This window comes from Poecile atricapillus, chromosome 17 (genome assembly GCF_030490865.1).
Source record: "Poecile atricapillus isolate bPoeAtr1 chromosome 17, bPoeAtr1.hap1, whole genome shotgun sequence".
NCBI classification, from domain to species: Eukaryota; Metazoa; Chordata; class Aves; order Passeriformes; family Paridae; genus Poecile; species Poecile atricapillus.
In genome coordinates, this window is record NC_081265.1 from 6457458 (window position 1) to 6481138 (window position 23681).

Below are 23681 nucleotides of genomic sequence, written 5' to 3' on the forward strand. Positions count from 1 at the left end.
TGTTCCTTTACCTTTGTGCAGGCAGAAGGCAGCGAGGAGGTCGTGTGGCGCCTGGCAGCACATCCCCAGGGTCCTTGCAGCGGCTGTTCAGGTCGGGCTGCCCAGGGGAAAAGGTGTCCTGCAGCCAGGGGTAGAAGGTGGATGAGAGCCATGGGGTCTGCAGCCCCACTGGAGAGTTCTCCCCCGTAAGCAGGCACCCAGGGAGATGCGAGGGGAGCCAGGAATCTGCTGGATAAACTCAAAAGTTGGACAGGGCAGCTGGGAACAGAGAAGAGCTGTGCTTCTGCCTTTTTTTGCAGGTTTGCTGTTGCCGGGGAGAGGTTTTAGGCTGTCACCCAGCTAATTCACAGCACAGAAACAAGCACTTGAATTAACTGCATTATCTGCGCCCAGCTAAAGTGGACAAAGGATTAAAGTGTGCTGAGCACCACCACCGTGATTTGCATCTCAGAGCCCCTTCCCACGGGCCCCCTCTGCTCCCAGCCTTTTTTTTTTCCATTTTCTGGCTGTGAGCCAGCCAGCATAAGAGCCCTGTTTACAGAAATGATGCCTAGGTTAATATTGCAAAAGACTTCATCAAAGCCTGTAGTCGCTACTGAAGCACAAGGGTCTGACCGTGGGCCATGAGCTGACCGGGCTGCGCACACAGGGATGAGCCGCAGCCAAGCGGCGCCGCCCTTCGTTCGACCGATTCTGGTCTCAGCCTGAGGTATGAAACTCACTTTCTGCCATCATGGCATATTTGAAATAATGAGCAAAATCAAACTATTATTCATGGCTAAAGCTGCACACAAAACCTAAATGCAGCTGTTGTTTTAGGGAAAAAACACTATTTGACTACTAAGTAAATATTGCGCTGTACAGTGACCTTATGGGCACTTTTTCTGAGCTCATCCAGCTGCCAGAGATTATTATTTTATGCATGTTTATTCATATGGAGAGGATGGGGAATGCTATTGCTATATGTTTCGTGCTGTCAGTCTCAAAGAAATCCAAACTGTGATCTCTCAGAAGCAGTTCTAGATCTAGAGAGGTAAAGCAAAAGCCTGCCATCACTGGATTCTAATTAATTAATGGCTTTTAAAATGTTTTTTTTACCACCAGCACTTTGTAGGTAGGTGTAGTTTTCCTGAAAGGTTCATACTGAGCTCTGCTGTGACACGGAAACTTTATAGGTTTCTATTTTACTTGGCATTCACAGTTTTTCCTCCTGTGCACAGGGATTGAGTGACCTTAGCAATTGCCAGCAAGGGGACTCCATATGATGAAAGCAGGTGAAAAGGAAAATAAGGGCGGAACTAGGTAAAGCCAATTCATATCTCAGAGGAGGTGTGGTCCTGTCCTCTACCTGGCTGTGGTCACAGTCTTGTGAAATATAAAAGGAGAAGGCAGCTTTCTTAAACAAGCTGGTGCCAGGATCCTGTAGCGAGAAGGAAGGGAGGTGCTGGAAGAAATGCAGAGCAAGAAGTCAAGAGTGTCAGCTGGGAAAGGTGTGGGAAACACTGGTGCTCTGAGCCTCAGGAACACCATCAGCTCTTCCCTGAAGGCCTGTTTGCTGGTCTGAGGGTTACATGGTAGCTGCACCCCCTTCCCCAGCAGGCTGGCTTAGAGGAGAACGGAGCTATCATGTCCCAAGGAGAAGCAGCAGGACGTGGTGCTGCCAAGCCCCAGGACCAGGGATGGGCATGGATGGTCCTGCTGGCTGCGGTGGTGCTGCAGGGGCTGACGTTGGGCTTCACCAGCTGCCTCGGTGTCTTCTTCACGGACCTCCAGCATGAGTTCCAGGCCAGCAACAGCCAGACATCATGGTTCCCGTCCATCGTGGTGGCCGTGCTGCATGGAGGGGGTGAGTGATGGCAGGGAATGGCCTCCTCCACATCCTGCCCTTGTGCTGCTGGTGGGGGGATGTAATGAGGATACTTTCAGGTTCTCATTAAGCGGGTGGTGGAAGGAGATCTAAATAGAGTGGCTGTTTGGAAGTACACAGCATCTCCAAGCCACTTGGATCCCACGGTCCAAAGCTAAATGTCCACAGATTCCATGCTCCCTTTTGTCACTCTCAGAGTCAGCCAAGACCCTTGGTTAAAGAAGGCAAATCCCGTTCTCAGTCCAGTTTTTTCCAGATCAGCAAGAACATAGTTATTACTCACAGAAGCTCTTTGAATAAGCCAGGATGTGGTGCTGGAGCTCTGGTTCTTTCTTGGTTCATCTTGTCCACAAGAGCACATCTCCTTCCAAGTGCCACATGCCCTGTTCTTTGTGGCTGAAGAGATTCCAACAGCTGAGCTCCTCAGAGCTGCCAGCTGAGGCAAAGTCTTAAAAGCAGCTCCTTGGGTGGTGGCACAGAGCACACACCTACACAGGCATCAGGGTGGATGTGAGCAGGGCTGGATCAGCGCAGGATGTGGGTCAGGAAGCACCCCCTGGCTGCAGCGGTGGAAGGAGCATTGTGCTCTGTGGATAGTGGAGTGAATCACTGGTTTTCCCCTTGAAATAAAATATGGGAGCAGTACAAGGCAGGGTCCCAGATTCCACACAAAGATGTGGGGATTCTTTTCTCTTTCTGCAGAGAGAAAACCAAATCTCCAGCAGCTCAAGGACTTGCCAATGAATGGTCTGTGCTTTGTGACCCATACAAATCCTGTGCTTATTTGATAAACAGACAACCCAAACCCTACCAGGCAACAGAAAGAAGGTTCCCAGTGTTGCCCATATATCTGAGCTTCTCCCGAGTTCATTCCTACTCCCTTCCAGTGCTGGTGAAAGTTGATACTACATTACTACATACTACATAAAGGAAAAAAAACAACCCCAGAGCCCTGAGTCACACTGATGCAAAGGCTTTGGCAGGTTCAGTCTGTCCCATGCAGGATATGGTTGGCAGCTACCTGCATGGAATTGAGAATTTGCACTTTAGCAGGAACAGCTGGGTCCAGAATATCAAGGTGCAGATGGAAAGAGATATCGAGGGAAGTGTCAAGGGGAGGAATCACCACTAAGAGTCAGCAGAAGTAGAGCAGTAGCCTCGGGGTTTGGAATTTGGAAGCTGTTGGGCATTCTCCATCCTGCTTTCCAGCCCTTGTGATCCTTCTGTGATTAATGGGAAGGATCCAATTGAGACCTGCTGGCTCTGGGAAATGGTCTCTGAAGCAGCTTGGTCCCAGCATGTCCAGGAAGGGCAACTCTGGCAGTATCCACAAGAATGTCAATTATCCTGTCATCTTTAATGAAGTAATTGTTGTGTAGGAGGCTAGAACTACAGTAAAAGGTAATACCAAGACAGCCAATACATAGATCCAAAAGTTATAACTTAGATAAGGAAAGAATAGCCTTGTATCGATATTCACAATAGAATCTGTCAGGGCACAGCCAGAGAGTTGTACTTTGCTTGCCAGTTATGTTTTCTATTGTAGAGTGTTACAGCACAGGAGGGCTTGTGCTTGTCCCCAAGAAGCATGAGGAAGCAGTAACATAAACCAGAAGGAAAACCCAACAAAACAGAGATCAAAGCCTTCCTCTCAAGCCAACCACATATAGCTTTTGCTGGAACTTCTGACCTCCTTTGTAGGAGGCCAGACTTTACTTGATTCAGGTTCTCTAGTTACATCCATCATTTCAGCACATAAAGCTTTCCCAAAATTGCATTCTGCTGTCACCAGTATCTCTTAGAGGTGCCACTCTCTTTTCTTCACCTTTATTCTTTTTAATTCACAGTAATTGAAGGGGAAAAAAAAATATTTGTTGCAAAAATTGGAAGAGGAAGGGAAATGGGCAGAACAGCTTGTTCTCAGAGTAGCCAGCACTGGGAGAAGGTTCAATGCAGGAGAGCTATGGAAGGAAATGGGGAAGGGCACAGGGCAAACAGTAGCTCACAATTCAGTCAAATATATCCCATTATCAGTGCTACGTTCCTAGGTAAAAGCCATTAATGATTATTTTGTTATAAGATAATTTGAGAGACCTCAGGGTCCTACATCTGTCTCCAAAAGGGGGTTTCAGGCCCTTACAGGTTCCTGTTCCTAGATATTCATGCACACCGAACACTCTGCACTAACTTATACAAATGCAACACTTTTGTCGATATTATTCTTGCAAAAGAAAGCACAAAAGTCCCAGGCAAGTGAGAAATAATGTTTGAAACCCAGACAACAAGCACCCAGGAACTAATCATGAAAAAATATTAAGTTTTTAGAGACAATCTCATTATTTTGCAGTGTTCAATTTATGCCTTCCTGGGCTAGTTAAACAGCTGTACCATCCTTAATGACTTTGGCAGGAGAAAAAATAATTCAGTCACATTTGCTGGACACTTTTTCAAAGGCCAGTGAAGTCTGAGGTGAAAAATCTCCCAAGCAGATCAAAATACAGACAGCTGCACTCCTAATTTTAATAATGTTCCACTGTTCATTTGACTCTGTGGATTTTATTTCAAACCAGGCATTGATTTAGGTCACAAATATGCCACAGGTTATATTCCCTACACTGACTAACTCCTAATTCTGCAGCTTACAGTCATTTTGTATTTGCTTCCATAACCTTAAATGTTCAGAATTGGGGAAAAAAAAAAGTTAATAAAACCTGGAAAACCTTAAAGATCCTCAAGAGAACAAGAAAATAAACTCTACCTTCAGATCCTCTTCTGCCAGAGCATAAAGAGAAGCACCTTCCCACTGGTGGGATGCAGATGTGAACTAATCTTTCCCTGCCCCAAAATTAAGGATGTTAAATGTCATTAGCAAACAATTTATCACAATCTCGTGGAATTCACTAAAAGTCCATTTCCAAGGGTTTTAATGAAAATCCATCACATCCTACTTGATGGTCAAAATCCCAGCAGATCACAGACTCCCCCTTAGCCAACAAGCTGGCCAAGTACTTGAGAAGATCACAGAATATATTTTCTCTTCCTGTCTCCTCCACTACATTAAACTGCCAGGACAACCCTCAGGGTCTCTAGACTACATCACTTGATAATTGCAGCAATCCAGCAGGTACAAAATACTTCCTTCCTTCCTAACTGCTTCCTTTTTCCTTCTCTACTTCCAGGGCCCCTCTGCAGCATCCTGGTGAAACAGTTTGGCTGCAGGTTTGCAGTGATGCTGGGAGGGCTGCTCAGCGGGCTGGGAATGGTGTCCAGCTCCTTCTGCAAGTCCATCAGCCAGCTGTACCTCACGGCCGGCCTCATCACTGGTACGTACATGGAGCAGGGAAAGTCAGCTGCTGTGCTGGACATGGGAAATGGGAGTGCCCCAACTAAGTGGTCACAGTTTTCCACTCATCTGTGAAATATGAGAAGTTAACAGCCTCCCAGCACGGCAGAAATCCTACACTAGACTTGGCCATCCCACTAGACTTGGCCTTCACACCCCTTTAGCACACACCTCACTCACTCAAGCTTGCTGGGAAGTGCTTGTCTCTGGAAAAAGCTACAGCTCTCCAGGAGGTAAATTGGAGAAAAAGGATGTCTGTTCTTTTTAGTAGCTTCTCAGCCTTTTGTCTTTCAAGAAGAGGAGTTTTTGTTGTTTTTCCAATCTTGGAACATGTGTTTGGATAATGTCCTTCCCAGGTTCCCTGGGCTTGTATTTCACCACTCCCAAACTGGGGGAGAATGGAGACATCTTTTTCTAACAAAAGACCCTGTTGGTTTTGAACAGAATTAACAGATGGGAACTTTTCCTTTCCAAATATTTCTCCTATGTAACTGATGTTCAACTCTTGTTTTTTAATAACACAGAGAAATTAATTCCTTACCCTGGAACCAATCCTGCTGGATCTTGCAAGTTAAGCAGCAGCCACTGCATAGAGAGAAAAACAAGCAATTCCCTGAGCCCTGATTAAAGCATCAGGAAAGCAGCACTTCTTGTTGCATGTGGTATAAAACCCAAGTTTTTAATGAACAGTTCCAATACAATAACAATTTTAAGAATTGCAGGGTGTCCCAGAAAAATATCAGATTAGGTCAATATATTTACTATACCAAAGAACATAAATAGTTTCATTTAGACACATCCTTCTTCATCCCTGGTGTGGGGTTTCTGAGTATTCATCAGTCCCTGGGGGCTGTGTGGCCTGGCAGGTCAGAAAATGCTTCAGTGGCAAAGGAAGCAATCTGTGGGTACACCCTGAATTTGGGCTCTTTTCACCCTTTAAGACAACAAAGAAGAATCATTTATTCTCACCTTTAGGTCTGGGATCATGTTTCAGCTTCCAGGCAGGAGTGACTATGCTGGGCTACTACTTTGTACGGTGGCGAACACTGGCCAATGCCATGGCCTCCACTGGTGTCTCCCTCGGTTTCACACTGTGGCCACTGCTGTCTCAATACCTGCTGGATGAAATGGGTTGGAGAAACACCTTCCTCATCTTTGGAGGAATACTACTGAACTGCTGTGTTTGTGGAGCCATCATGAGGCCCATTCAGCTGGCATCAGGGTCACTTCCACAGTCTGCCAAGCCCAAAGAGGAACCAGGGAGCAGAGCAGAAGAGGCACAGATGTCCAACGGAGCATCTTCTTACCACCCCACACTTCAGCAGCACAACAGAAGGACAAAATGCTTCCAGATGCTGCAGAAGTACCTGGCTTTTGACATCTTCTGTGAAAACAAAGGTTACCAGATTTACACTATTGGAGTGACCTGGATGATGATGGGGTTTGCCTTACCCCATGTCTACCTTGTGCCTTATGCCACCCACAATGGGGTGGAGGAACGAAAGGCAGCTCTCCTCATCTCCATCATTGGTTTCATCAACATCTTCATCCGCCCTCTCACAGGGCTGCTCTCAGGACACAGAGTCTTCACAGGGAGACGCATCTACCTGTTCAGCCTGGCTGTGCTCCTCTGTGGGCTCAGCAATTTCATCTGTGTCATTTCAGCTGAGTTCAGTGTGCTCATCCTCTACTGCATCATCCTCAGCATAGCCATGAGTGGCGTTGGGGCGCTCACCTTCCAGGTGCTGATGGATGTGGTAGAGATGGACAGGTTCTCCAGTGCTCTAGGGCTCTTCACCATCCTAGAGAGCATCACCCTCCTTATTGGGCCCCCACTCACAGGTGAGAGACGCGATGAAAGCTGGCTTGGGGAAAGGTGGTGGTTTGGAAACTGGTGACAAGTGTTTGGGAGCATCAAGGAAAGGAATTAGAAAGTTTCCAGATCCATGGTGTAGGTGAGTTATGCAAAGGGAGCAATATAAAAGGTAGGGTCAGAAAGGAATAATCAGCCTCCTCTGACAGCTGGAAAGTAATTTCTGCAGCTGCATCAAGAGCACACTGAAAAATGACTCACTTGGTAAGTGATCTGATACCTATGGGAGCAATGACAGCTTTTTTCCAGTGGCAAGAAGTTGACAGGAATTACTATGAACTTTTTCACCATTTTGCTGGTTTGCATTGTTTTATCCGTGAAGTCTCAAGGAATTGTGAACATCCCGTTAAACAAATTATTTGTGTTCAAAATTATTACCAGTCCTACATTATTCAAAAGCCCCATAGTAAAAGCTTCTGTTCAATCTTCTTTCCAAGTTCTGGAGCATATTAATTTTTCTCTGGAGACAGGAAAGGAGCTAGTTATGACTCTCAGTCCAATAAATTATTCACAGTTCACTCCAAATGCCACTAAGTGACCTGTTCAATACACACCTGCTCCTGCACTACAGCAGTAAATTCAAAGACTAACAAACAACAAACATCAACATGAGCATGTCAACCTCAGTTCAGGCTTTAGTTCTCTTCTCCAGACAATGAATTGTGGCTACTCAGAAGGAAAATTATGTCTGGTTCAATAATGTGATGGTAACATGTAGTGTATTTCATGGTGCTCCCTGGCATTAGCGTGTCAGTCACTTTTCTCAGAGCAAAAAAGGTCCTTTCTTGGTCATCGCTGACAGGAGCAGCAGATGGGCAAAACAAAGCACAGTAAAAGCAGCTCCATTTCTGTTTGTAGTCCTAAAATCTGCTACACAAAAGTACACTATAGAAACATCACCAATCTTGACTGAAAAATACAAGCAAATAAACATTATTCCAGTATTTCTACATTGATAAACAGCCTATGGAAGGCATCATGTATTTAGCCTAAATATCACTTTTCCATCTCTAATATTAGTCTTAAATCACTCCCTTGATATCTCATACTTACAAATGGTTTATATTAAGGTCACTTAATGTTTGTCATAATCTTGCTGTGCTGTGAATTTCCTTATCCCTCATTACACAGGATTAGAGACAATTATTCAATTTAGAGACCTTACTATATAAATTTCTGAGATATTTCTCTATCTGGTTGTTCTGTTTTCTGCCCTAGGATGTAATAGGGTCACTCATTCCAAAAGCCACTGAGTGGCAGTGGCACAAGGGTCCTCTGCTGAGCAAATAAACAGCAGGTTGGGGAAAAATAACAATTTCCTTTCTTTCCTGATTTCTCTATGTATTGAAAAATACTTTCTACAGAAGTATCACCTGACTTGTGACTACAAATAAAAAACTAAACAACCACTAGAATCCAGAGAAGAGGAGAGAACTCATCAGAGAATGCTTGTCTTTTGTATACGGCAGTTTGCTGAATGATTTAGGTTTGACATTCATGTAAATGTATGACTTTAGTGTGCCTCTTCTCTTTGGCTAAGCTATGGCTTCTATTTCAGGTCTCCTGGTAGACATAACCAGTGATTTTCACTACGTCTTCTACAACTCCAGCTTCTTCCTGATATCGGCTGCATTATTTATGGGGTTCAGCTACTGGGCTCTGGAAAAAAAAAACAAATTGAGAGAGGCTTCCAAAGCATGTTTGGACAATCCCTCCAGATATCAATACAGTGAAACATCAACAGAACCAAAGGCTGAAAGTCAATCCCCTCCAGCATTTGAGTACATCACGAGCATATGAAAATAAAGAAGGGGAAAAAGAGCCATACCATGAAATGGTCTGTACCAAGCAATACACGGCCCAATACTGATGGCAGATGAGAAAAAACCAGTCTGCTTTCCACAACTGTCATCTTCCTTTTGCACTTCCACTCCATAGGACCTTGTCAGATTCCAAGACCTTGTCCAATTCCAGACCATGGGCTTAGTCCAGAACCCAGCACTAGCCAAGGAGATGAAGCACAAGGAGACCTGACCTCTCCTAAAGCAAACCATGGGATAACAGCCATGGGACCCAGTGCCAGGAGACAAAGGCTGTGACAGTTCAGTTGGGTTAAGTCACCACCTTTAATAAGTCACTGGAATTTCACAAGCACATTCCAGTTGGAAGTGCTGAATAACATGTATTAATGGGTAGTTCTTCACAAAGAACTATTGTTGCCTCATCTGAATACACAATTTTGGTGCACAGGCTTCCTGTTTGCTTCCCATGTTGACTCTGGCAAGACAAACACTTTCCATAAGGAAGTGTGTTATTATTTTCTGCATCTCTAAATACTATACAAAAGCAGCTGTGTGGGTTGTAGAACTTGGACAAGTCTCTAGTAAGATCAACGGTTTTCTCTATGAAGCACATACATGAGTTTTTCATGCCAAGGACTATTTCAAAGCCTCAAAATTCAAATCCAGAGCCTCAAAAAAACCCCAAAAAACAACCCACCAAGCCTTGAGTGCCTGCTTTCTATAACTACTGATGTCTTAAGTGCTGTTTAATATATCATAAAAGAGGATTCATGGCTCATGTAAACACACTTCAGCATTAACTGGAAGCCATTTGGGGCAGGGAGGGTAATATCAGACCTAAGAATAAGTATATGCATCCTTTTATAGGGCAAAATTCAAAGCAACTGCAGTTCCTCTTTGTGGAGATCAGTTCAGCTCTTTAGTCTTAGACTTTTGAACTTAATTACACCAGCATTCTCATTACAGAGAACTTTGTACAAACATAACTTCTATTTCTTATAAGCAGAAGCAGAACTTACAAAGAAATCTGTGGGAAAGCATACTGAGAAAAGCCAGTGTTGCTGACTTTCAATCCAGCCATTTGGCTCTAAGTGGCTTTCTCTGCCACATTCCCAGGATTTAGGCTTGTCACTGCTCAGACAATGGCTGCAGCAGCCTCAGTATCAGAGATGCAAACTGTTCATATTCTGTCATCCCTGATCTGACAGACATGGGTAACAGCTCATGAAGCATGTGGATAAAGATAACCAAACACATCAGAACAATCAGAAAGATGGAAGTACAAAATGGGAGTGAAATGGAAGAAGTAAGAGCTTTCAATGGAACTGCAGTGCCTCTCTAAGAACTGTTATATCAAACTTAGCTGCAGTGCTTATCTGGAGAACTGTCCTGTCAGATTCCTAGTGACAAACTCACAGTTTTCATTAGAGCTCCCCAGACAAAAAAAACAAACCAATAAAAAAAAACCCCACTCTGGATGAAACCACCAGAAAACTGACTCCAAGGTCTTCAGAGACTACAATGGCTTGGCAGGTGGCTTTTACACAGAAGGGGCACCCACCCTTCAGAAGAGTTCCTGTTCCCACAGCTCAGTATCTTCTCCAATAATGCCCTGGGATTATAGACCCAGGAGGATTTGCATTTCCTGAACAAACCTATACTTAAATAAGATGATTAGTGGGAGATACACACATTCAATCTCTATTCACATGTGTTTATTAACTTATGTAATGCTTACATGGTCCATGACTATGAAGTAAACAAGGACTGGTTCTTCTCAGCTTACCAACACAGACTGCTGTACACTCCTAGGAAAATGAGGGGGTTTTCTCTCTCACAAAAAAAAAAAAAAAAAGCAATAAAAAGGAATTAACTCCCAAACATCTTCTAGCTACTGCAAATAAACAGCTAAGCAGCTGAACAGATTGCCATTTTCTCAGTGTGTAATTCTTAAATTTTAAATTCTGTTCACCTTTCTAGATTCTCTTTCTGTTTTCTAAAAGAAATATGATGTTATGTGGCCCCAGATACTCCCACTGTTATAAATGTCCTGGGCAAAATAGGCAAGATATAGTGTAAGCTACAATCCACCAAAATTTCCCACAGGAAACAAAGGTTAGGTGAAAGAGCAGTGGGAGGCACCTACTGCACAGAGCCAACTGATCCACCTGTAATGCTTTCACCCTGGCTGCTTCATAAAAAAGGAAATGTACAGGGCAAAACCAAAAAATCTTCACCAACTGAAGCTGACACTGAAATCAGCTCCTCCTACACCAAGGCAAAGATACCTGTCTTGATAATTTCTTGACTGTGTGCAGCAGTGCAAGAGAAATTAGGATGGAAGGCAAGGAGAGTGCTTTTCAGAAGTGCTTTTTGATAGTCCCAGACTCATCACTGGGGTCACTGGGACTTATTCACAAGCACAGAGAGACGTTTCTGGAAAGAAAAACAACCGATTCACAAACCTTTTATTTTAACATTTCTCAATTGCTGACTGAAACCTTTCTAATAGAACTCAAGCCTGAAAACAGAGTTGTCTCCCCTGGTTACTTTCCACAGACCCTTTGAAGGTAATCCACAACCCACAGGTTAGAAGTAAGTCCTGAGCAGAGGAAAAGTAACATTTCATGCTGTGTTTGCACCGGTGAATAAGATGTCTAAGCTCCCATAACAGAGAAAAGAATCCCCCTCCTTTCCACGGGTCTCCTCTCCCGTGTGTGTTTCCAACCTGAACTCCAAGCTGTCTTGAGCAGGAGCTTGGCAAAGGGTAACAGGAGGCACCTGAGCGTGCTACAGAATAATAAATATTCCCTCTCAGAGGGATCCTACAGGTGCAGCATCACCCAATCTTTAGGAATTTTGTGGACCAAAAGGAAAAGAAAACAATAGAAGTTCCCCTCATTAGTTTAAGGTCAGCCCTTTACACAAGGCCATCACAGCCCCACTGAAGCAGTTTCTTTAACACCTGCAGACAGTAAAATAATCGTGGCTTTAATTTGGGACAAACACTAATAACTCAGCCAGGGTACAAACCTCTGAGAAACAGCATAGCCACAAAAATTGACCACAATTAAATGTTTCTTGCTCCCCATGTCCCTCTTGCCCCTCACCTGCTTCCTTTATCATGGAAGATATTCTGACCATTGCAAGATAAGCATTTTGGCAAGAAGCACGTTTCCTCACGGAAATGAAACATTAACTGGGAAGTTCTCACTGAAATATTGCAATACCATGATCCTTAAAAGTCTAAGATTCTCTGCCAGGGTAATACTTGGGAAAGTTTAATATTAATATTATTTATTTATATTTAATAACAATAAAACCCAAATAAAGGTTTAGAGTTCTTACACACTCTAAGACACTTCCGAAGTGCAAAATCACTTAATTTGAGAGCTTGACTTGCTGTTTGCAGACATGGCTAGTAGATATAAGAAAAGAAATAACTACTAGAAATTAAAATTTCCTGAATTCTGGCTTCAATGTGCTATCAAAGTCACCAGAATAGCCACTGGAGCTGTGACTACCCCAGCTAGATCAGCCCCTGCTCTGGGAACTGTTCTGGCAAACAGCAAGTGCTTCAAGCACTCAGACCATTAAACTATACAGCCAATATTGGGTGGGTAAATGCAGTTCTTACAAACAGAAGTAATTGCATTTTTCCTTTTTAAATACAGTTTCCCCCTCTTATTAGTCAATCCCAGTAGCACTTTGTTTGTATGGACTAGCTCCCTGTGTTTGCTTTCTCCGCTCCTGCTTTCCCACATTACTCATTCACCTTCTATTTAATAACAGATGAGGCTTTAAAGTATATCAACACTTGCCACTTACAAAGGCACACATTAGAAGATTTTTACTACACAGATTAGAAAATTTCCTAGTACATTAGAAAAACATTCTAATATAGACAGTTTGTAGCACCTTTGCTGATCATTTTCATATAAAAATACTCAAATACGCAAATAAAAATATATGTATTTGTTTAGATATATACATAAATACATACCGACTGCAGATGATAATACTACTAAGAGCTGAAGTTGCTAGCACTTAGCCTGGTTTCAACTTTTTTACAAGGTAGAAATAAATATCTTTCTTCTCATGTTCTGTGTCTTCCCACACCATTACAATGTTAAAATATTTAGAATTACTGCATTCAGTGAAGCTTCTTTGCTTATCCTTCTATTTAATGTAGCCATGGGCAGATGTTTTAGTGCCCCCAGCTGAGTGGGTTATCAGCCCACCACTCTTGTCACTGGTGCCATGTGGATCGGTCCATGACTAATTTGCTTGATATGAAAATCAATTGTATTTGAGGTAACACAAAAGACATGTTCTCACAGCCTGTTCCTTGCCTTATCCACAGAAGAACATCCATGCGTGTAATTGCTTCAATAATAGCAGTACAAATTTCTGCAGAGTCCACTCCCCCAGTTTATGATCTTTATTAACCTTTACCTTGTATATTTACACCACATGAACCATAATTGAACCCTCTTGCACCATGTAAAATTGCCGTGGTTTCACCGAGCAGTGTTAGTTCAAGACAAGGGAATTGCTCCATTCTATGCCCAAACCATTGTACAACCAAGGTGGAATCACCTGCTGCTCTTTTAATTCACTTCTTGGCTTTGTTGCATTTTTTTCCCAGGTAATTTACATCACTGTGCACATATTGTGCCCTGTTTTTACCTTTTCTCCCTCAGCTTCATGAATTGCAATCCCGTTATTTAAACTGGAACTGATCCGGGAGCAGCACCACCACAAGGACAGCAGCACTGGGATGGAGCAGCAAAACATACAGAGAGGGGAAAATTCTTTAACTAAGTAATCAGTGGAGAAAGGTCATCTGCTTTGCAGAATAAAGCGTTTAAGCAGCAAAGCTTTGCCATATAATGCAACAGTCAAATACCTCGACACAAGTTCATTTATTTTTACATACTTTATATATTCAATATATCTTAATATATTTTAACATATTTATAGGTAAAATGTATAAATATATGAAATATAGTGAGAGAGAAAGGGACTAGCAACCACCTCTCCGCCTGAGAGGAGGAGACTCGCCCCCCGCCCACAAGATGGCGGCCGCTCCCGCCCCGCCTGTGGGGAGACGATGCCGCCCTTTCCCGCCCACAAAATGGCGGCGGGCGGGCTTTTCCCACTACACAGGGAGGGCCTGTTCCTCCCATTCCTCGGTACACCCGATCTCTGAGCCGACACAGCCCAGGGGAACCGGCAAGCCGGTGTGGCGGCCCGCGATGGAACTGGGTCGGCTGGAGTACCTGCAGGCGCTCGTCACCGAGTTCCAGGTGACGGACAGCACAGGTAACAAACGTCGCTGTTCGCTCGCCCTCTCTTTTCGAGCTTTTCCTCACACACCCGACCCTTTTCACTTGCAGAGGCCAAGGAGCAGGTGCTGGCGAACCTGGCCAACTTCGCCTACGATCCCAGTAACTACGAGTATCTCCGGCAGCTGCAGGTGCTGGACCTGTTCCTCGATATGCTCACCGAGGACAACGAGAGCCTCGTGGAGTTTGCCATGGGTAAGGGCTACCCCGAGGACCTGCAGCTGTCACCTGGGCAGGGAACACCGGGCCCCGGGCTCGGTTTGCTCTTTAATCGGCCCCAAATCCACGCAGGGCTCTAAAAACAAACCCACACTGTGCTGATAAAGCCTCGTTTAGTGTACAATGGGAGAGAAGTCAGAGGCATGACCCTCCATGTCCTTACAGAGCATAATGAAGACACTATCTGGAAAGGATTTGTTTTTGTTTTTTTCCCAAACGCTACCTGATTAACTTTTTACTGAAATCTCTTCTATAGAGAAGCAGTCAGGTTTTGCCAGATACATTGTACAGATCCATTCTGCCACTGGCAATACTTACTTGACATTTTTTAATAAATCTTTTAAGGAACTGCCTTACCACAATATTTCATGGTTTGAACATAAGCTAAGGGGCCAGATACTGTGAGTGGTTCTGTAAGATGATATTAAGTTAATTTGATTTTTAAGGTTTGTCGCTGCATCTTAAAGTTTCAAACATTATGTGCTTCTTGGCTACTAACTTACTTCTGTTCTCTGGATTTCTATAGCACCTGCAATAAACTGCTGGTTTGTGTCTTCCATTAGAGATGAGTGAGCATTCCTGGAATCATTCTGTGGAAGCAGTTATGTGCAGCAGTAACAGTGCCCTCTAATGACACACAGGATAAGGAGTGTGCTGATGGAAAATTATTGGAAACAATCAAAAACACACGACCTAGGGAACCATTAAGAATTTTCCATCCATACAGAAGATCTGGATGTTATAAAACGGGATGAGCGGTGAATTGCCATCACCTCAGACACTTTTCTCTTACTGTTCCAGGTGGTCTTTGCAACCTGTGCTTGGATAAAACAAACAAAGAGTACATCCTAGAGGCCAATGGGGTGGAGCCCATCATCAACTGCCTGTCCAGTTCCAACGAGGAGACCGTGGTGTCGGCCGTGACCACACTGATGTTCCTGACGACGCCGCAGTCACGCGCGCAGACCACGGCGCTGCCCGTGGTGGAGTGCATGCTCCGCTTCTCGCTCTCAGCCAACACACGTCTCAGTAACCTGGCATCCATTTTCCTGCAGGATTACTGCAGCCCTCTGCAGGTGGAGGAGGCCAGGAACCTCAGCAAGCACACAGCAGTGGGGATTCCTCTGCCCAAAGACTGAGCAGGGCTACAAAGATGGGAACCTCCTGCTGCTCTCGCTTTCTGCTCAGCAGGTCAAGAGCAGCATTAAAGAGGGAAGTTGGTCCCACCAGTGCTGGTGTTTAGTTAACAAACAGGATGGAACAGCACTAACATGGCAGCTGGGCCAAGCACACAGCTAAGCCTGCAAGCAAATATTTAAAATAAAGCAGGTCATGGCTGCACGTTGGAATGTATTTTGCCAAGTGCAGCTCAGCACCCAGCTTGCACAAATAACCCTTCCCAGCAATGAGGGGTGTTCTGCTCAGGTTATTGGGCAGAATTATATCCACTCAGGTTCCTGGCTAGTTGTGCTGCACATCTCCCATTCAGTGTCCATGACAAGTGATGCTAAGTGTCAAGTCACTGAAATGTCACAGAAATTTATTCCTCCTGTAGGGAAAGGAATTTCCCTGCTCTAGCAGTTCACAATCTCTCCATCCTTGTGGCACTAGTTATGCCATCATAACTATGTTATGTTATAGCATCATAACATGCCCTAATCATGGCACATCTAGGGAATCTCTGCATAGGGCAGGCTGTAAGCTACTGTATAAATGAAGAAGTGGTAAGTTTATCTTTCATTACCACAGGTGCAAAAGATGAAGTGGAAAAAAAAAAAAAAGGTGGGGAGCTCATGGCAATCTGGCTTATGAGAACAGCTGTCTTGTAAAAGCTTCTGTTAATAAAACATTAACTTAAATGCTGTGTCATCAGTTCTGTGAAAGCTCATGAATATTTTCTTCCAGCACTTGCAGCCTTTGCCCACTCAAGCACATGGGCCAAGAAATTGAAGCCAGTCTAGTCTCTTTTGGCCTCATTGTCAGCCTTGAGGTAAGAGAAAACCCAATAACCAGGGTGGCTAAATAGATAAAATTTAAAAGGTTTGACTGTTGAGCCCAGTGCTTCCTGGTAGACACCCACACAGGATCTGCAATTGTTTGAGAGCTGTCCTCTTTTTTTCTCCCCTCTGTCCCCAGACAGCACAAACCAAACTGGAGTGAGGTTAAGCACACACAAAAACCCAACCACAGCTGCTTGTAGTTTATAGTTTCTCTTCTCTTAACAGCAAACATCCAAAATACTACAGAGATAACTGAGTGCAGAGCAACCTTCCAGAAACCCAGAGCACTGAGGAGCAGCTCATTTCTTACTGTGGCTGATCCCTGCAGTGACAGTGCCTCCTGGGCATGGCAGGGGATAGGCTGGTTGTTCCCTGGCAGTGGGAAGAGTGCAACATCCCCTTCCTGCACTAGTGCCTGCGCTTGCTTTCCAGGATGGCCTTCCAGTTGTCAGCCCAGGAGTGCAGGCGCCGGCGCGGGGCCGGCAGCTGGACGTGCCTGTTGTGGCAGCAGGTGAACAGGATGTGCTCCCACCTCGGGTTCAGCTCCGCACCTGTGGGAAGGGGGGAAAAGCTGGAATCAGCTGGGGGGTGGCTCCCCAGCCAGCAGCCAGCCATGGAAATGCTGTTCAAACCTTGGATAGTGTCCTTGTCATCAAACAGCAAGTCAGCAGCCACCACAGTCTTGTCTCGGGTCAGAATAATCCGCTCCACAAACTCTGGTCCCAAGTGTTTCTCTACCCACTTATACTGCAGAGACAAGGAATAGCTGAAAATCCTGCTGTGCTCTCAGTTTGCAGCTCACTCATGTCAGACCAGCCCAAATAGAGCAATTTCTTGCCCCTGTAAACCTTTATCTGTGTCTAGGAATCCCCACATGGAAACTGGCTGCGGCCCAGGATGCTGATTAAACCTGTTTGTGTGATAGCCTTCACTCAGCACTGCCCTGGCTGTGCCCAACTATTGAGTTTGTGAGAAGCACTGGCTGCTTGCCCAAAGCACGTGGGTTGTACCCATCTAAGTCATTCCAGTGACCAAAGTCCCCCCTCCATTCTTGTGCCATTACAGCCTCCTCAACGCTGCACTGACCTCTTTTGGGACATCTCAGGTTCCAGATTTAGACTGAAGTAGGTTGTTGGTTGGTGATTCTCCAGAGTGGAATCCCCTGGGAATAGCCCATCCCTGTGGGGGAACTACAACAGTTCCTTTGCTATCACCTGCTGACACAGCTGGTCTCAGCCCAGCTCCAAGAGCGCAAGGCTCATGTGCTCCACAGTAATTCTGACACCATGTGGCACTTGGAGATTCCCTGTCCTGAGTTACTGCTCTGTGTGTGGGAAAGTATTCCTCAGATAGGGATTGAGGGAAGCCTGGCAGCTGGAGCAGCTACTGTCTTTAGAAAGGAGTAGCTCCACCTTGGGTAGTATGAAACACCAAGGCCTTGCAAAAGCAGCATTAAACCAAGCAAAAACAATTCTCTCCCACCTTTTCCACAATGCAGTGCTCGTATTTCCGGAGAGGGCTCGTGCAAATGAAGACTTCAGTGCTGAAAAGAAACAGCCTTTGTTAGCAGTCAGGGGAAAGTATGTTACATCCTGGAAAAGGGCAGCAGGGTGAAGTCTCCTTACTCCTGCATGTGGAGCATCTCCTGCATAGCTTCCAGGGCTCCTGGAATTGGATCCAAGTCTAGGAAGAAGCCAGGCGACTCATAGACACTGGCTACCTTGGCCTGCAGGAGACAGAGGATGATAAGCAGTGGCTGTGTTCCATCACAGCAGTCTCCAGTCACCCTCTGTGCAACAGCCTGGTGCTTCCCCACAGGAGTGAATTATAAAATTTCTCACCTTTGGGTTCTGGGAAAAGTCCAGCTTGGGCACACAAGAAGAAGTCACATTCTCGTGGCTCGTGAGGAGGCAGAGCTGCCCCTGGCTTGGCTTTGCTCCCACAATCAGCCCTGACCCACTGGAGTCTTTGGGGGGGCTGAGGGAGACAGACCTCCCACCCCACACCCTCACATCAGGTTTCTTTCAGCTGACTCTGGTGAGAACCAAAGGAACAAGTTGGAAGCTTCTCCTCCTCTGTCACATTTGGCTGAGATTAGCTGAGGGCTCAGGAATTCACCAGGAATGGGTGGGCAGACATAGGCACTGCTCATCAGCCCCTTTTCCTTCAGAGCAAACAGGGTACAGAGGTGACCATGCCAATGGCCAGGCCAACACAGCCACACCTGGAGGGAATCCCTTCAGCAAGAGGAAAGATGAGGATGAGTGTGCTGGGAAAGCTCCACGTCTTTGCTGCTTTTTGATTTTCAATCACCCACTTACAATATTGTTGAAGGAACAGGCAGCCTTGGCTCCGGCCTGGATGGAGCCGTTCCCCTGAGGTCATGGGCTGGTGCAAAGTCTGCTCCAAAGAGTCTGAGACTGCAGCAGGAAGTCCAGAGGTGATCCCTGTGCTTCCCCAAGAACTTTCGGAGCTGTAAGGTGACCTGTGCACCCCATGAGCCCTATCTGGGCTGGGTTTGAGGGTGCTGTGGGACACTGCTCCCCTCACCTGGCTCAGCACTGGGCTGAGCTCTGCAATTAAGGGCTTTTATCTCTTTTGTGTCTGCACCTGCTCTAGGTGTAAACCCACTTCCCACCTACTGGTGAAACCTGTACTTCCATACAGACAGGTGGGATGCCACATGAACCAGAGAGGAAATTAATGATAAACAAGTGGTAAAGGAGGTTAGCTCTAAAGGTAGAATCATTTTCAAGTGAGTGGAAGGAAACAAGATTACTAGTGGAACAATGTTATCCCAGGCTAATGTAGCCAAAAATGGGAGAAAAAGGTATTTCATATGATACAGTACAGTAGCATCTTTAATCTCTGAAAGGAAGAGCAATATTTCCAGGGCCATTTCCAGGTAGAAAGTCCAGACTGTCCTTCCAGTCTTTTTTCTTCTTAATTTACTGGTGAGACATTTTCACACCTTTTACTATTAGGAAATTTACTGGCTTGAATCCAGCTCTGGTTAGTTAATTTTAAGAATTGCTCCCTGGTGACTGTTCAGTGGCCTGTGTTAAATGAGTGTTTCACAGCAGGTCACAGCTGATGGGTTTTCCCCTTTATTCCACATCCCATCACGGCAAAGGACCCACAGCAGCACTGAGGGCTGAGGCCCCTTCCAGGCCTAAGTTTCACCTTCAGACAGAAAGGTTATGCTTCCAATATCTCTCTACCTTGAGACACAAAAATCTTAACTTCCTTGGGGTCACATAGTGAACTTTAAAGGTGCCAAAGCAGCATTTTTCCACAAGCATTGAAGTCATATATTCCCATGTCACTGAACTATTTGGAAAATTTAATTTTTGTTCAGTATTCTTTAAAGGCAGGCTGCAGCCTTTGCTTAGACGAGTCCAGTTGAAGGTCTCCTTGTTCTATATCACAGTGGAACATCAACAAAAACCCATTTCAATTAAGCAGCAGTGAGGAAGAGTCAACATTAAACCAGACTCCCAGATCCTGAAGCTCACTCAGTTATCATCACCTATAAATACTCATAAATCAACAGGCAGAAAGTTGGAAGCACTGCCTGATTTCACATGCAGATCAGAAGCAGTTAAGGAGCCTGTCTAGGTTCAGACGTGGCAATCAGATCTGTCCAGATCTCTGTTTCCATGCAAAGCCTCCCTGATCCCAGCAACAATTCCCTGGAGCTCTTCCCAAGGAGATTGAATTACAGACCTGGTGCTTGTGTCTGAAAGCTCTTTTATCCTACAGCAAGACACCAGAAACTGGCAAGTTTCCACCACGACACAAAAAAGTCTGGCTTTTTTGGAGAAAGAAATTTGATTTGATGACTGTTGGAACCAAAAGCTATTTCCTCTCATTAAAAAAGTGACTAGAAAAAGAAAGTAAAACCATTTTCTTTCCTCATTTTCATGCCACCAATGCTGAATGTTTCCTTTTAACTCCCATTAGTAAGATAACAATTTGGATACAAAAGTGGGGGGACTACATCTGTCCTTATGCTTTCCCATTTGCAGGACTTGAAAGTAATTCTAGAAATTTTTACCATCAGTGGGGATGTTGAATCCCTTTCTTTAAACTGCCTGGGGCCAGGAAACATGGGGATATATCTCCACCAACACAATGGCCACACACACAAGAGGGCAGGTAGGCAAGTGCAGTGAAAAAATCTTCAACAAAATAAAATGGATTAGAAGTCCTTCTAAATAAAACGGATTTACAGTGTGAAATTAATGATCAACTTGCAATCAAAACAGAAACAAAAATGAAGTAATGGCTCAAGTTTCAAGGGGCAGCTGCTCAGCACCAACTAAGCATGAACACCACCCAGGAAGAGGTCATGCGTAAATCATTACCACAGCATTTCCCAGGCCATGTCACAAAAATATCCCCCACCCTGGAAGTTCATGGATAGACACAGCTGACACCTGCCACAAAGAGCCCGGTGTCCAGCTGACCCCCTGGGGTCCAGCTGACCCCCTCCTTTCAGTACTGACAAACTGCAGACTCAGTTTCCCTGCATGGACACATAGCCCCACAAACTGCCCTGGGTGGGCTGCCTGTTCCTGCCAAAGCTTTTCCTGCAGCTGGAACCAGGGACTTTCCACAGGGATCCTCCTGTCCCACAGACACTCTATAGAGCCACAGCAGAACAAACAAGGGCTCTGTTTTTAAACTAATGTATGGCATTTACATAAAACCCAAAGGAGCCTCAAATCTTTATAACTTTATTGTTCTGCCAAACACACCTAAACCAGCCTAAAGCTCCAGAGATTACTGAAGGAGACAGACATAGCACAAGCTCCATAAAGCTAATTTCCTTAGGAAGTCAGGCTAGAACAGAAAGATAAGAGCTTTCTGCCACTGCTGGTGTGCGTGGGATCCAAACCAGTTATCTGGTTATTTCATTGCCACACCTAAGGTCTGGGGAGGAACAGGATGAGCATGAACCAAATGAGGGAATGAGGATTCCAGAAACAGAACAAAGGGCAATTTTCTGATAGATCAGATTGTAGACTTTCCAAAAAAGAAAAAAATAAAATCATGACCCCTTGAATTACATGCAATTTTTTTTTTTTTTTTGTCCATGGGATCCGTTTCAGGAATACTCATTTAAACAAAAAATAATGTTTATTTATGCAATGTAATAGCCAAATTTCTGTCTACTGACTATATTTACGGGTTTCTGCTTCCAGGAACTTTTCACCATCAATAGTCATCGACCACAACTCCGGCAGTTTGGAGGCTATGGAAATGCTGACTGGATCCACCACTCCTGCCCCTTATTCTGATGCAGGAGCCTTTACTTCACTATGGAACAGGAGTGACATGACTGTGAATTGTCATTTCTTAGCAGTAAAAAACCCCAGGCCCAGTACAGGATCTTAAAATGTGCGATTAACTTCTCACGGAGTGTTCAGCACAGCCTGGATCAGTAGTTTCCTTAGAGAGTCCTCCACTGTCCTGTGGTGACCAGAAGGAATGGTGAAGTCTAGATTTACAGTATTTCTAATTTTGTGTTTCACTCAGCCTTAATTTGTATACTGATAATCAGTGACTTCTTCCAGGATAACCAGTCCTTTACAGTGTTTGAATTCTTCCATCAAGCCATTCACTGAACCATCTTTACCTATTCATGTTCTTGCTCTTGCTTTGCAGCAGAATAGTAACCTCCTCAAGGCTCCCTGAGAACTCTGCATGTGCTCACATGGTTCCACAGCAGGACAAGAACTATGCATGTTCTATCTGGGTTTGTAGAGAATGAAATCCTGTATCCGTATTCCCTCTGCATGCCCTGACAAGCTATGGGTACAGCAGGTAAGAGATCAGGAACAGTAGGAGAAAGCTGATGGAACACCCTCCATCCATGCAAACTGCTGCCATTTTTAATGTTTGCTAATGGCTGAATAAGTAACAGAGAGGTTTGCAAGGCAAAATTACAAACACTGTAAATCCAGACTTCACCCATCCTTCTGGTCACCACAGGACAGTCAAGGACTCTGTAAGGAAGTGGAATAGATACTGATCCAGGCTGTGCTGAACCCCTTCCCTGAGAAGTTTATTGCTCATTTTAAGATCATGTACTGAGACTGGGAGTTTTTTACTGCTAAGAAACGACAATTTCATTTCCTTCCTGTTATATACAGAAGTACAGGCTCCTACCAGTCTGATAGACTGGAGTATGAATCCAGTCAGCATTTCCACAGGCTCCAAACTGCCAGAGAGCTCTGATCGATGACTATTGATGGCCAAAAGTTCCTGGAAATAAGACTCTGTAAATACAGTGAGTAGGCATGGATTTGGTTATTATCTTACACAAACAAACATGATTTATTGTTTAAGTAAATATCCCTTAAATCCCACCTAGGTATAGAAGGACAAAAAAACCTGCAGGTCATTTAAGGGTTTTTTAAAAAACATTGGTCCCAGGCTAAGCTTTGCAGAGCCCGGCGGGCAGGGAGAGATTTCCCAGCGGGGTGGGGAGGGTGTGCTGTCCCCGCAGCCGCACTCACCGCCAGGTCCTCCCGCAGGCTGCGGTACTGCTCCCGCACCGAGAAGCCCCTGCGCTCCTCCAGCTCCACACGCGGCTCCGCCGGGAAGCGGGAGCGGAATCCCCGCAGCACCGCGCCCTCGAAGTCAGCCAGGACCCCGTCCATGTCCACCAGCACCCGCAGCGGCACGGCCGCGCTCCCCATCCCGATCCCGATCCCGATCCCGATCCCGGCGGAGCCGCTCCCGGCACACGCGAGCGCAGCGCCCCCGGCTCCCGCACCCGCCAGAGCGCTCATGCATATGTATGAGCTCATGCATATTCATGAGGGGGCGGAGCGCCCCCAGTGGGAACAGGGCTGGGCTCCAGCAGGAACAGAGCAAAAACCCACAAGGCCGCCCCCCACCACCCCTCGGAACCCCGGGATGCGGCTGCCAGCTCCCCGCCCCGACAAGAGAGAAGCACAGTGGAGCCTCAGCAGCCATCAACTTCTCCTGGGGACATGGGGTTTGCAAAGGAAATATTAATTTATGGGTTATTTCCCCATGCTCTCAGTGCAGGGCATGGTGCACATCAGGTACAGGGAAGCCCCCCGGATGAAGAAGGAGCTCGTCAGAGCAAATCCAGTTCGGTAGGTTCAGCACCCCAGGGCAGGGCTTCGCCAGCAGTGATCTGGAAAGCAAGGGTGCTTGCAGGCACCGGTTCTTCCAGGGAAAGGGTGGAAAAG

At 45.3% G+C, this 23681-nt stretch overlaps 3 protein-coding genes across 7 annotated transcripts; 2 read left to right on the forward strand and 1 right to left on the reverse strand.

Moving 5' to 3' along the window:
* Window positions 1-598: 598 nt before the first annotated feature.
* On the forward strand, window positions 599-13665 carry SLC16A5 (solute carrier family 16 member 5). 5 transcript variants are annotated; one of them, XR_009279074.1, is made up of 6 exons: window positions 599-709; window positions 1597-1846; window positions 5047-5190; window positions 6186-7052; window positions 8642-11455; window positions 13534-13632. XR_009279074.1 is itself a non-coding variant. In XM_058852738.1 (4 exons), the coding sequence occupies exons 1-4, from the start codon at window positions 1627-1629 to the stop codon at window positions 8881-8883; spliced, it is 1473 nt and encodes a 490-aa protein (XP_058708721.1). In that variant the 5' UTR covers window positions 1354-1626; the 3' UTR covers window positions 8884-12663. The 5 variants fall into 5 exon arrangements, 1 of the variants encoding a protein (XP_058708721.1); XR_009279073.1 differs by lacking the exon at window positions 599-709 and having other exon boundaries at window positions 1354-1846; window positions 13589-13665; XR_009279072.1 differs by lacking the exon at window positions 599-709 and having other exon boundaries at window positions 1354-1846.
* Window positions 13666-13893: 228 nt separating this feature from the next.
* On the forward strand, window positions 13894-16477 carry ARMC7 (armadillo repeat containing 7). Its single transcript, XM_058852741.1, has 3 exons — window positions 13894-14210; window positions 14285-14428; window positions 15254-16477. Exons 1-3 carry the CDS (start codon window positions 13964-13966, stop codon window positions 15589-15591), a joined length of 729 nt encoding a protein of 242 aa, XP_058708724.1. The 5' UTR covers window positions 13894-13963; the 3' UTR covers window positions 15592-16477.
* Window positions 16478-16644: 167 nt separating this feature from the next.
* Window positions 16645-23230, reverse strand: NT5C (5', 3'-nucleotidase, cytosolic). Its single transcript, XM_058852748.1, has 5 exons — window positions 22977-23230; window positions 18078-18178; window positions 17935-17995; window positions 17085-17199; window positions 16645-17003 (listed from the first exon to the last, which is right to left on the reverse strand). The coding sequence occupies exons 1-5, from the start codon at window positions 23157-23159 to the stop codon at window positions 16861-16863; spliced, it is 603 nt and encodes a 200-aa protein (XP_058708731.1). The 5' UTR covers window positions 23160-23230; the 3' UTR covers window positions 16645-16860.
* Window positions 23231-23681: the final 451 nt, after the last annotated feature.